This window comes from Nilaparvata lugens, chromosome 7 (assembly GCF_014356525.2).
Source record: "Nilaparvata lugens isolate BPH chromosome 7, ASM1435652v1, whole genome shotgun sequence".
In the NCBI taxonomy this organism is placed as follows: Eukaryota; Metazoa; Arthropoda; class Insecta; order Hemiptera; family Delphacidae; genus Nilaparvata; species Nilaparvata lugens.
The window spans coordinates 52,697,567-52,711,998 of record NC_052510.1 but is presented as its reverse complement, the minus strand read 5'-3'; the positions used below and the strand labels follow the sequence as shown (position 1 = coordinate 52,711,998).

Below are 14,432 nucleotides of genomic sequence, written 5' to 3'. Positions count from 1 at the left end.
AAATTTGAAGAGGAATCCAATGAAACCAATTCAACTTTATTGAAGTTTGTAACTTTAATGGTTATTGAAATATTGCAATAAATGTGTTGTAAAGTGCAAATTATTTGCTGTCAAAGTAATTAAGTTGTTTAATTTGTGATTGATAGGTATTTTATACTATTGGATTCTGTAGAATAATAGATTCTAAAGAAAAAAGATTAGTCACTTGATAGCCTAAACCACAAAATTTCTCAATATAGTCTATTTGAAAATATGAAAGATGACACACCCCATACTTTTTCATTCTCATTCTTAACAGTTCACTAAATAGTTATTTAGAAATGAATCAGTTTCTATTTGGTAGTTACAAATTATAATTCATTCTCACTGCATGTTGTTTCATTATAAATTAATCAGATTCTACAAAGTAAAATATTCGTCTCCTCTGCGACTGTATAAAAGTACAATTTCAATAACATACATATTCGGTCAACTTCCATGACATAGAATCGCATTTCAAAAAAGTATATGTTCGGACAGGCTATGTGCAATAAAGACTGTCAATACAATTTGAAGCGTAAAAATTTTTCTTATTATCAATCCATAAATGAATAAAGATATCCACTTGCAATTTTTAATCGATAAAGTTGAAAAAAGTTGTAAATTAAGTTGGTGGTGAGTTTGACGTTTGTAGGTATAGATCTAGATGGCAGGCGGATTGTCAAGCAGACGACAAGATAAAAGAAGCAGACGACGTTCTTATCAAAATTTATCAAAAAATGCTAAAAACCTATAATAATCTATTTAATGTTCATTGGATATCATATAGCCAATCTATTCAATGTTTAAGAATCTACATCAGAGGGCACAAGAAAATATATAATGAAACTTTAATATTTCTTCAATCATTGAATTATTCCGCTTTTTATTAAGAGCTGCTAGTTAAATACCCAATAAATGTAACCACCTTTTGCTGATACGATTACGATATAGCAGCATAAATGTTAAAGGTGTTAGTTTTTGTTACTAGTCTGATGCATGTTAAGGACACCGAGGGGTGATCATCATGTGCATGCTACAAGGAGGAGACTGGCCAATTATTAGCCTATTATTGACATACCGTAAAACGGGGTGAATAGGGACGCAGGGGTGAATAGGGACAAAAAAACTGGGGAAATTGAAAATTTTTCAATAACTTCTTTCTTATTAAATTTTTATAGCTCTATCTAATTTATTCTGATAGAGGGGATTTTTCTGTACACATTAATATAAAAATCATCTATTCAACTTGATTTCTATGCTGTCAGCAACTCTGCTTCTTCTTGTTGCTTCTTTGAACAGATAGATACGTAACCTGAAAAGTTTTGTCTGGACATTTGAACTGTTTGTAATCACAAGCTTGAAGTATTTTTCTATGAATTCTACTGATTCTAATAAGTAATAACACATTAAATATGTAAGCTTCAACTGGAATTTAATTTATTCTAGATTTTTTTTAAATCTCGACCATTTGGATGTTGAGGTGGGGTGAATAGGGACACTGCCTAGAACTGGTGTTTGCTGGTTTTATTGAAGTTTAAAGACTTATCTTGAAGTAGTCAACGTTGTTGAGGAGGAGAAGGAAATTGGGTGCGAGTTAAATTCGAATATGACAAAGGGGTGAAAGTATTTATTCGGAAGGTTGAAGAAAAAGTTTCAGGTGATAAGTTCATGGGATCATTCCTTCGACAAAACTTCAAATGTATTTTCTTAGTTTATTTTTATTAAATATTTATTTTAAAATATTTTATTCTATTTTTAATAAGGTCCTTTGTGTCCCTATCCACCCCATAATAGGTCTGAAAAAAACGTGCATGCTATGCACACTTGCGTCCCCATTGACCCCACCATTGGGGTGAATAGGGACAGCAATAAATAGAATAATAATGAAAAAGAGGGTGGATGCAAAAAAAAGTTAAATCCAAGAGATACCTATACCAAGAGTGAAAGCCATAAGTGGATCACACACAGAATAAAATAATTTTTGTGTAAGTTATGAGAAAAGAGTGTGAAAAACTGTCCCTATTCACCCCATTCTACGGTAATAGTTACCGCGTTGCAGAACCAACAAGAGGAAGGACTCCTCCCCAATTGCATTGCGCCTGTAAGCCTACAATGACCTGCCTGCTAGTGTAAAGAACCTGGAGTGTTTTGCTTTTAAAAACAGAGTTGAGATCTAGAGAAATCTATTCTACTCAGTCAATGAGTATTTTGATGCACGCAAGGACAATATAGTATGACCTGTCATCTTGCTTTTTTTGACGCCATCTATCCAGTTAAATGGTCATGGATGTAGAAGGAGGAATAATTACGGAAAAATGAACTGGTCTAACAAAATATATATGATCTAGAGTGAGTTACATGTATGGGAGCACATCAATATAAATTGGAGATATAATACTGTAACTTTCAGGATAAGTTATTGGTCAAATACTCTACCATATTTGACGTACAACTGAATTTCAACCCCTCATAAGGGGATGACTTAGGGGTTGTAACTCAAATATTTTAAAATATGTAAACACCCATTGTGTGGTACTCATTTTGAAGGTCTTTTTGAAACAAGAAAGATGGCATCAATAAAAATTTTCTATGATACTTGTATACAAAATGGCGGCTGATTGAAGTTTTAGTTTTTAGAGAAATGATTGATACAAAAGTAACATAAAAATTTCTTTATTGATGTAATTTTTCTTGTTTCAAAAATGCCTTTAAAATGATATAGGCCTACCACAACACAATGAGTGTTTACATAAAAAATATTCGAGTTACAACCTCTCATTTTTTTAAAAACTAAAAATTCAATCAGCCGCCATTTCGGATACAAATATCATAGAACATTTTTATTGATGTCATCTTTCTTGTACCGTATCAAAAACGCCTTTAAAATTATGTACCACACAATGGGTGTTTACTAAAATAATCGAGTTGCAACCTCTAAGTCACCCCCTTATGAGGGGTTGAAATTCAATTGTATACATCAAATGGTATTCGACCAATAACTTATCCTGGAAGTTAGAATATTATATCTAGAACAGTCTCCAACTTATTGAAGGGTTCCCATATGAATATGTCTCACTCTGTATATTATTGGATATGAACATCAATTAAACATGAACATCTATTATCTGTAATGGATAAGAATGTTTTATTTATTACTAGTCACAATAAGTATAGTAGTATTCACGCATAAAAATACATGTGTAATTTTCGCCTTAAATTTTTAAAGAAATTTAAATATTTTAATGAAACTTTTTTTGAAAATTGAAAATAGGTCTACTTTTCTTCCACTACTTGTTTTTGTCATTAAATGAAATAAATAAGGCAGATAACTCAGAAATATACTTTTTTTTAATACAATACCAGTACGGTAGCCTACATTGAGAATGTCATCAATATTCTCATTGCAATATTTTCAAGCGATATGCGATTTCCACTCATCCCGATTTAGCTGACGTTAGGATAACTTCAATACCTTAAGTTAAGAGAGCAAGGAAATTTGATAGAATAAACACAGCTAATTTAGATGTATTTATTATTCTCCAACATACTCAACTCACACAAAACCAAATCATTAAAAAAGAATTGAAATATTTTATTAGATCATAAAATGTGTGGTAAAAATTATTATCAATCTACGATAAAATGTCTTTAAAGTATTAATATAAAAACAATGGAAACCATAAAACTGATATACACATTCATGCTATATCACCTTTCAATAAGGTAGAAAATTAAACGGCACCAACAAACTTCATAACTTTTCAAAATTTTAAATTAAAAATTCACTCTTAATGAGTTATTCTCTACGTTCCATCTCATCAACAGCTTTGCTGCGCTATTTTTAATTTGTACTCATTTATTAAAAATTGGTTTTTAATATCAATTAATTTGATGATGAATTTTGTATTCATTGCACTTATGCCTACAACTAAAAACAGATTACCAAGCAATGGTTGAAGAACCATTTGTTGGAGAACACAGTATTTATTTAAAGCTACACAATAATCACAAACTTTCATAATATATTTTTTTCTAAATTTATAAGTTGACAATATTTCAAACTTATTTGTTGTACTTTTGAAAATGAAGGCTCAATGCAAGACATCAATCTTCTTGCATCCAAAACAAATTAGATGTGATCACAATATTTATAATTATCAAAGAGGTGGTTGACCATGATTTATAATTATCTCCTATTGCAAGACGAATATTATTTATCCTGACACAAATAAAATTCTGTGCATGGTACTCCTTATTGCAATAATTTTCCGTACATGTAATTATATAGATTCTTCTGAATTCAATTCTTATCTAAGCTTAATTGATAATCTATTACCCGTGAAGCTGAATTATTATTACATTGATATTCCTAATTATTTTTGGACAATACTCACACAATTTTCAATAATTTTTCTTATTTTTGAACAATACTCACAGAAATTTCAATAACTTTTCTAAATTGAACATTTTGAATCTAGTAAGAACACATCATCATATATTTATGTGTAAGTCACAAAAATTAAGAGAATAATTAATGACAAGTGTTCTGTCAGAGATACTGTTGTTACGACAAAAATAACCATTTCAGAGAATTCAATTGATGTTTTGAATATACAGAGTGGATGAAAAGTCCGAGAATGGCGTAATATCTCATACAAAAAGGTGATTTGACGGTGTGTGTTATTGGGGATCCTACTCAAATTGAAAAAACTACTTTACGACGACTTAAAAAAAATCTGGTCTGCCATCTTGGATCCGCCATTTTGAATGTAACTTTATTTTTTCAAATAGGAAGGTGGTCATGCGATAAATGATTTCGCAACGGAATTTTAAGAAAAAATGAATGGCGAAAGCCGCACATCGATATATCTCAAACCGTTTAGAAGATATTCATATTCAATACCATGTATTTCATTTATGATTTACATGGTATTGATTAATAATGTGAATATCTTCTAAACGGTTCAAGATATCGATATGCGGCTTTCACCATTCATTTTTTCTTAAAATTCCGTATCAAAATCATGTATCGCATGACAACCTTCCTATTTGAAAAAATAAAGTTGCATTCAATATGGCGGATCCAACCACCTTCCTATTTGAAAAATCCGTGGATCCAAGATGGCGGACCAGATTTTTAAAGTCATAGTAACGTAGTTTTTTTTCAATTTGAGTAGGATCACCCCAATCACACCCAACATCAAATTACCTCTGTGTATGAGATATTAAGCCGTTCTCGGACTTTAAACCCACTTTGTATAGGTGAAACATTATCCATAATAGTTTGTTGATTTAAGAATATTAATGACTTAATTTATTACTGACTTGTTTCTGGATTTAATCTATTAGAGAAATGGTAGTCAGAGCTTAGAAACCTTGCTGACAGAGAAACTCTTATCAAGAATTAACAAATTAATGACAAACTGTATGTGAGTTCAACAGAATGCATTTATAATGAATTATATTGCAACAATGCAACGATAAATAAGGTATTAATATGAGGAGACAATAAATACAGTAAAGATAAGTTCAATAGGCAAAAATACAATAAAAGGAGAGTTTGCAGAAAAAGTTGAAACAAATTAAAATAAAAGTAAGGAGGGAAAGGCACGTAAGAGACTTTTTATTGTAATTGAAAACAACTATGAAAGTTGATAACAGTAGAGGGAAGAATAAATTATAGGCTATATTAAGTAAAATATTTCTTTTCTAAAAGCATGCATGTTGTCACAACCGCATCTATAGAATACTTTTTTATATACGAATTATGGTTTGTTTGGTTACACGAAATAATAATTTATTACTGATTTCAAATTTCAATTGAATTAATGCGGTTATAACAACATGAATTCTCATGGATATCTACCACATAACTATCACCATTAAAGTATAAAGTAAATAATTCAGATACAGTCATACAGTAGTCATAACAGTTCAACATTTCATGTACGGTACGATGATATCGATTGAAAACGTCTACTATCATTATTAACTAAACTTATGAATTAAAAAAAAAAACTATTCTTCATTAATAAAGCCTACTTAAATAATAGTGAAGTGATGATAAAACATGATTTTTATAATACATTTGTTCATTTTCCCATCAGCCAATGAATATAAATTATTACCGTATAATAATACAGTTGAAATAATAATTTTTCATTTCTTCAATTATTTCAACAATTTAATTTTGTGCTTTTTTAGATGGAATATGGAACAAAATAGATAAAATCATATTCAATTCTCACTATTGAGATAGTTCATAATATTTCGTTCATAAAAAGGGATCCCTAGACCTCCAATATTACTGTGCAAAAAAAAACAAAAACAAAGTAGGCTACAGTATTGTACTGTTTATTGAAGACAACTAAATAGGCATTTTTATATACATTATATTGTATATAATACATAATACTTGTACATATAATATTTCATGAAACATCATATTAATACATATCATACAGCATATTACCACACATCTTCATCACATGTAGCAGTAAATTTTCATACAAGCTATTTCCATGATTTGCTTTAGGATACGTGAACAGCTAAAGCTGCGTTTACACGGCTTTTAAAGCCTCTTTTAAATCGGCTTTTTAAGCCTCATTTTATTAACAAAATGTTAATAACTTAATCCTTATAAATTCTATTAGATTGAACATAACTGATCACACTCATGATGAACACATGTGTTTGTCAAGTTCCGTTCAATCTAATAGAATCTATAAGGATGAAGTTATTAACATTTTGGTGTAAGCCCAGCTTAAAAATTTTCACTTTCTCACAAATTTTATGAAAGCTGAGTTCTTTCTGACCAGAGAGAAAGATTCTACAAGCTTTCCCATAAATCAATATCCTATTTCAACACCCAATTTTCAATTCATATTATATAATGATTACTGTGAACAGTTTTAATCGCTCACTAACAGTTGGTGAAATGCCGCGTTTTGGATAGGAAGGTAATATCTGTTTCACAGTTAGGCTAATACTACTACTACTCTGTTCATTTGCAGTTTCAACCAAGGCAAAAATATAAAATCCAATCATTTAAAAAAAACACTAACAATATTATTTTATATTCACTTGGTTTCAATCAATTCATTAGTTTTGAAATTATCCAAGTTTGAGAAAGTTATTGTATCTATTTGTACGATTTATTGTAAATTATGAAGTAAAGATATAACAATTATTTTGATCAAAAAACAGTCTTAATTTTTCACAATATTATTGGAGGGCGGCTGAAGGTAGATAGAAGTGATCCTCTATACAATTATCACATCGCTTCAACTGGGAAAATAATCAAGGCTTCATAGAAGAAGGTCAGGAACGTTTTCCAAGATAAGCAGCCTTGAGGTTGCAGTGCAGTGACATTCCTTCCAACCTATCAGTGATGAAGGTTCAATGAGATTAATGCTAAATACGGAGGTGATAAATTAATATCTACATCAAAGATGATGTCAATAAACATCACCTTCCTTCATTCAGATGAAGGCTGCCTAAATATGTATATTTATGAAAAACAATCCATTCAAATTCATGTATAAGTCCAACAAACAATAAACTATTTGAATATCACCGAACCAATGTAATAATTATACATTATTATTGACCCAAACAACAAATGGTGCTCACATTAGTCGATAGTACATAAATATTGCTTATTAATTTTTTTCTCGTAAGAGTAGGGAGACAGAAATCGAATAGAATTTGTAGTTAACATTAGTAACAGCAAGTCAAATACAATAATGATCTGAATAATTTCATCACTTTACATTAAAACATCATTTCTATGATTAATCATATCACTTCAATAGAGTTCATGGTAAGTTAGTTCAATATTAGAATACATTAACAAAAATACAACATGAAAAATATTTTATAATATTTATAGGATGATAGATATTTATTATATACAATACATTCATACATTGCGATCAAGATAGTATAGTTGATAAAATATTAGTAATATATACATATTCACATGTCTTAGATTGAAATTAATAATAATGATATTTTAATTTACATAAATATAATAATTATTGATTACTTGAATAAACTATTTTGTAGTAAAGAACTAAAAGACATTTGTTACTTGATGGCCACTTTCAACAAGTTATGGTAATTCACAGAAATCTAGTTACAAAAGAGAACTAGTTACAGGTATACAAGTCATTATGGTGTACAACCACGAAACTGGAGACCATTGATGGTATGAATTTTGTACTATGATATAAGAATTTTATTAACTTTCTAATAATAAAACCTACACCGGCTTAATTTATAATATGATTCCCATATGATATGAGAAGACGACAAAAAATGAGCAATCAATTTACAACAACGTAAGGGCGAAATAAAGATTGAAAAAATATTGAATGATCCAATTCCAACTGGTATATGCTGCTTTGAAAAAGCTTTTGAAAAAATATTACTATGTTTTAAATGGAATAAATATATATATATGCATAATATGCATTCATAGGCCAAGGTTAAAAAAAATAATTTTACACTTAATATGTTAAAAATACTAATAGAATCAAGTAAGTTCTGGAGCAACTGACATGCCTCTTCTCCAGCAGCATGAACTTCTGTCAGCCCTACAATGGAATAAATGAAAATAATAATCATATTATAGATTGTAGAACAAGGAAAGTTAAAAGAAGATGAAATGGCGAGTCTGAATAAAACATTTGCACACAAAATCATTTTAAAATACTTCAATTAGTGGATGAAGGCCTAAACATCTTGAAGCTGAATGAGCTCTCATAAGATATTGAGTGCTGTACCTCTCAACTATTGATGGTGTGTCATTGGACCCTAATATTAATCAGTAATCAATATATCAGGGAACGATTTATTCATTTTTATTGTTATTTTCCATATAAATTATTGTGATAGGGCTAAAACAACAATATTTGTACAACTAGCTGTTTGTAAACTACCTATATCGGCAGTTCACAAAAACGTTGATAAAGAACGGAACTTCAATCAGTGATTAATCAAAAATTAATGTTGATTTTGAAACTCGGCCACAGACAGCTTTCTTAAAAGTTGAAACACAGTTTTAAAACTTCCAAAATGAATTGATTGACCGAACAGCTCATTAATATTCTTAACAGCAAGAAGCTTCCAAATTATTATTTAGAACTTCCGAGATATCATAGCATTCTTCATCTGACTTAATATAATGGTCCATATAGGATTTTGAACAGCTTCTTATACCTAATAAAATAATAATATTTAAATAGAACTAGAGGTAATAATCAAGTCGAATATATTACACAACAATATAGTTATTAAAAACATAGGTTTATAAGTAAACTATGGATGACTGTTAAAAAAATATACTATAATATACATTAATGAGCAACAGTATAGAATTTGTAACTTTTACAACCGGAATAATCGTACATCTTGCTATAAGAAGTATTAATTTCTAACGAAGCGAAATACAACTGGTTAATGAATTATCCAATTTTTCTGATGGGCAATATAATTCAGATCGATAAAATAAAATTACTGTCGTAGAAACATATTGAGGGCTTTAAAAGAAAAATAATAAAACAGAAGTTAAATTAAAATTTCAAAAATCTAGTGAATAAAATAACGAGAAAAATCTAGAAGTGCTAGTAAAGCACTATGAAACCGTTAAAACAGAAAGTTGGAAGATTTCTCTGAGTTAAAGGCAGTTCGATACCACGATTTACTAGAGCCAAGGTATTTTTACAATCAACCTTCAGGGGGCATCAAAACTAGAAAAAATTTTTTATAATCATCAATTATTCATTATGGAAATGATGCTAAAGTTTCTCCTAGATTGTACATAGGTTTTAGATTGCTTGACCGAGTAACAAAATATTAAATAATTAATTACAATAATGTATGTATTGATTTATTTACATGATAAAATAAAGTAATTGGACAACATGCAGAAAATGAAGGATTCTTCATAGAAATACAATTAAAACAATGTCTACATTTTCAACTGAAACGTGTAGCCTACTGCCTGAAAAATTATTTGAATCCTTTTAACCCAAAAAACCACGAAAAAGTAAATCAAGTTCTTAAAAATATGAAAATTGTGAGAACTCTACAATTCATGGAGGATGAGATTCAAAATTGGAAACTATGAAAAAATCCAATTTAGAATCAAATAGCTCAGAAATCAATTTACTTCGCAATAATATGAGATGCTTTAAAAATATGAATACTATTTTATCTAATCTCCCACCAACTATCAACGGTCTTGTATTTTAAATTGTGTAGCCACTCAACTGAAATTAAATGTATTCATAGATAAACGAAAAACATTCAGTTATACCATAACCACCTCTAATACAGAGGTTTTACTCGTGTTTAGCCAGGATGTACTCGTATTTAGCCAGATGGGTCATAATACATTGAATTTATCATATTACTATTATATAATGGACATATATAACTACATAGTGCTACTATTACCCGATAAATCTCGAGTTTCCATAGAAAAATAACATTGTAACATATAATAATAATTATAGTTATTATATTTAAAAAGAGATTGTACTTTCTTATAATTTTATCATGAAGGAATACTAACAGTCCTATATAAATATATATGAATAATATTTGAAGTATTATCGAAATTATTGTTTGTCTTTATATTACTCAAGAAAGCAACAACATAGAAACAGAAACATATGAGTGCAAATTCAATGAAGTCTATTAATCCATTCATTATCAAATAAATGCATTATTCAACAACTTTTTTCTATTTTCAGCTGAATCTGTCACCGATAGAATCGATATTTGTACAGAGCATTCCATAAGGAATTAATATGATTATCGTAATGGAATTTGAATGAAATATATATGGGACATTAGAGGCTAAAATACATATCTGGAAAGGTGAAACTTTCCCGTCAAAAATCCCCGCCAGCAAAAAGCTATACAAGTTAGTAAAAAGAATAACTTGTAGGAGGATTTTCTGGAAATCATTCCTCAAAGTTAGTATGCAAGACAACTTGAAGGGAGCTTTACCAGGGACGTTTTGTGGTATAACTTGTAACATTAAATCAGGGGTTGATATTTTATAAAGTTTAATCACGAGAAATAAATCGTAAAAATATTGAGAAAACTTTTCTTATTGACGAAGTTAGGCAGCATCTGTACTGGATAGATAATCGATCACATGAAGTAAGAGGATATTAATTTTTTCAAGAGTAGTTTATTTGAAGGTAATAAGTTTCATTTTAGTTTTAAGTTTCAAAATTAGTATTATTTTAGTTTTGTTTTAGTTTAATCAAATTTTAGTTTTAGCAAGAGAACACTAAAAAACGAATTGACTGGTTATAAATTTCCACAATTAATTGTCATAGAAGTAATAAATAATAGTAAATTATTATTGTTATTATATACTCAAGTTATCATTATTAATATTTCAATTATTATTATAGAAGATATAAATGATCGGAAATTATTATTGTTATTATATAAATAAATTATTATTATTAAAGGATATTATTTAAACTTGTATTTTCGGTTATATCAATTAATATGTTATAATAAATACTTCATTTATTTATTAATTTCTGTTATGTTTCTTAAATAATATTCCCTTACTATTGAGAGTATTGTTTGTTCCTCCTGGAATTCTCTGTACAAATGTTATTAAATTAATGTAAACAGTTGTTCTTTCAAGGCCCATCAAATAATTATTGGATTAATAAGACGATTTAGACACTCACAACTGATAATGACTCTGAAATTAATTTCAACACACACATACACACATACACCCACAAAAATTCATCCAATTACAATAACAAACTAATTTATCTCGAATATTTTTTTATTTTAGAGGTGGTTGAACAATATTTGCTTAAGCGCTTACGACCAAGATAAAAAACTACTTAAAGAGTGGCAGTTTTCAAATGCACAAAAATTGAACAGATTGTACGGATTAGTTGAAGAATGTTATTGTACAACATTACATAGGTGATGAGGCTTGATTATTCGTTATCATTATTGCACATATCTTTACGTTATTTCTAGTAATCACTTAATATAATATGTGTATGCTCTTTTAGGCCCAGTTTAATAAGAAAGTAAAATATTGTAGAAAAAAAACATAATAATTGAAAACCTCAAAAATGTATTATTTTTAGAACTTCACAGACCTCTAGGCTTAATACTATGCCGGCTCAACCAATCTTATCCATTGCTCCAGTAAGGTTAATATATGTCTAGCATAGAAAAGATACAGAGAGAAACATATATACAAGCTGCAATTTGCGCAAAAAGGAAAACGTAAACATGCAATGTAGAAGCTGAACTAGCTAAATTAGCTAGAATAAATAGGGAACTTCACAATTTTATAGTTCAATAAGAAGGGATATAAATAGGGAATTTCATCTCACAAGCTTGTCCGCGATGAAGAGGGAAAGCAAGAGCTGTATAAACTTCTGAGGCTTTCCCTCTTGTCAAGGGAATGAAGGTGAAAAAAAGATCTCATGTCAAGAGAAGATTGAAACAAATGTGAGCTTCGTCAAAACTGGAACAGAAAAGTCCCAAAATCAAAAACATTGTCGAACGAACCTTGTCAAGTGCTCTTCAGTTTCGAAACTAATTTCGAACCTTTTGTACATTAGATCGCCCACTAACGATAAATTCTAGCGCCAAAACTACTCTTCAAATCTCAAGGCTTGTCAGGATTTTCTCACTGAGAAACAAGTTCCGAACGGAAAAACCAAGTCTCATCACCTGACAAATTGATCGGCTGGTAACCAAACTCGTCAAGCCGTCAAGCCATTCTTCAATATTTCTACCAGTAATTTATCAGCCACCTAAACCTCGTTTGGTTCAAGTTAATAATTATTTGATCACATTTTCAACCATGCCAGTTCGAATTGATTGTATTGTGAACTGTCTCCATATAGTAGCTAAACAGTGATAAGTTTACTTGTCATCCATTTTTGGGAGTTGGTCGGTGTTTCAAAGAACGACGCCGAGGTCCTGCTGCGATGGCGTCTGTGACTGCGGCTGTCCGTTCGCCTGCGGCTGCGGCGTCGCCGAGTCAAGCGAGTCTGCACTTTCCGTCGGAGATATTTTCTTCAATTCGGCTAGAAAAAAGAAAGATTTTTACTTATGTTCAACAAAAAACATTAGCATGAGAATTTGATAATATTAATAGATCTGTAACTCTATACAGTATCCATCTTGTCTTTTTTCATTAGGGCTACACTCTTGAATAGAGATAAAAAATAAAAATCTAAGTACACTTTTAAAAATTTCTTACTTAAGGCAACATGGCTGAAACAATTTTTAATGCCGAAAGTAAACAATTTAAAAAAAGGGTACTTGGATTTTTATTTAGTATTCATCTTGCCTGTTTGAAATTGAATAGCACTTATAAAATATGGATTTGTAGTTGTACAGAAGGGAGCGTTGAAAATATTAGTACCATACTTCTATATGCTCCTGCATAATCCTACTTGTATTAGTACAAAAAGTCATAATCCAGAGGAAATTCTTTCATTCTAGCTGATAGCTATTTGGTGGGCATATTGAATGAGCTCCGATTATCTGAATTAATTGGGACTGAACCCAATTCGGTAAATCAAATATTCGGACTTTTTACAATAAACAGGTAATTTAGAAAACATACGAAAACTAATCTCCATTTCATATATAGGGTGTCCCACGAAGATGATTATACGTTTGATTTTAAACTAGTAGTTCTGTGAACAGTAGACCTCGCGCTCAGTAAGTTGCATTGACCTGTTGTTATGTTTTCTCAAAAATTAATAAATAATTTATCAATTTAAAATGTCTAGAAAAAATCCTAAATAAACATAGAGTTTTCTGTCCTATCGTACCATAACGTGTCGTCCCGGAGTGTGAGTGTGAGCGCTGTTATCAGGTGTGGCTGCCATCGATACGCCAACCCAATCAACCCATCAGAGAACATTCTGTGTTGCCGTGACGGCGAAAAATCGGTGTGTTGAAATTAACAAAATAAACTACCAAAATGTTGATTTCCTACAAACTTTATTTCTCACTTTTTATGATTTTAGAAATCAATTTCTTTTCATTAATATTTGTTGCAATTTCAATCATCAGATTAGAAAAGAAAAATGTAAAAAAATGTTTTTTATCAATAACTCCAAACTAGAATCATGGCCTCAGCTTATGGAAATACAAAGTTAGTAGACAACTGTCTACTAACGTTGATGGAAAGATACATTTTCAAGATGTTCGATGTTTTTGAACGGGTAGTATTATAGACCACTAGACAGCTGATTTATGATGAATAATTATTCTATAGTCTGATTTTTACGGTAATATTGGTGTTCGTAGGAAACTCCTTTTCCTTTTGTATTATCCTTAAAATGCAAAATTTAAAAAAACCTTATGTATACGTCGACGCAAAA

The 14,432-nt window shown here is 29.9% G+C and overlaps 1 protein-coding gene across 1 annotated transcript in view; it reads right to left on the bottom strand.

Moving 5' to 3' along the window:
• Window positions 1–7,599: 7,599 nt before the first annotated feature.
• LOC111063729 (protein phosphatase 1 regulatory subunit 37-like) overlaps window positions 7,600–14,432 on the bottom strand; it is a 32,326-nt gene continuing 25,493 nt past the window's right edge. The window contains exon 11 of the mRNA XM_039433121.1: window positions 7,600–13,121. Coding sequence (XP_039289055.1) covers window positions 12,994–13,121 — 128 coding nt within the window. The 3' untranslated portion in view covers window positions 7,600–12,993. The remainder of the gene's footprint in view (window positions 13,122–14,432) is intronic.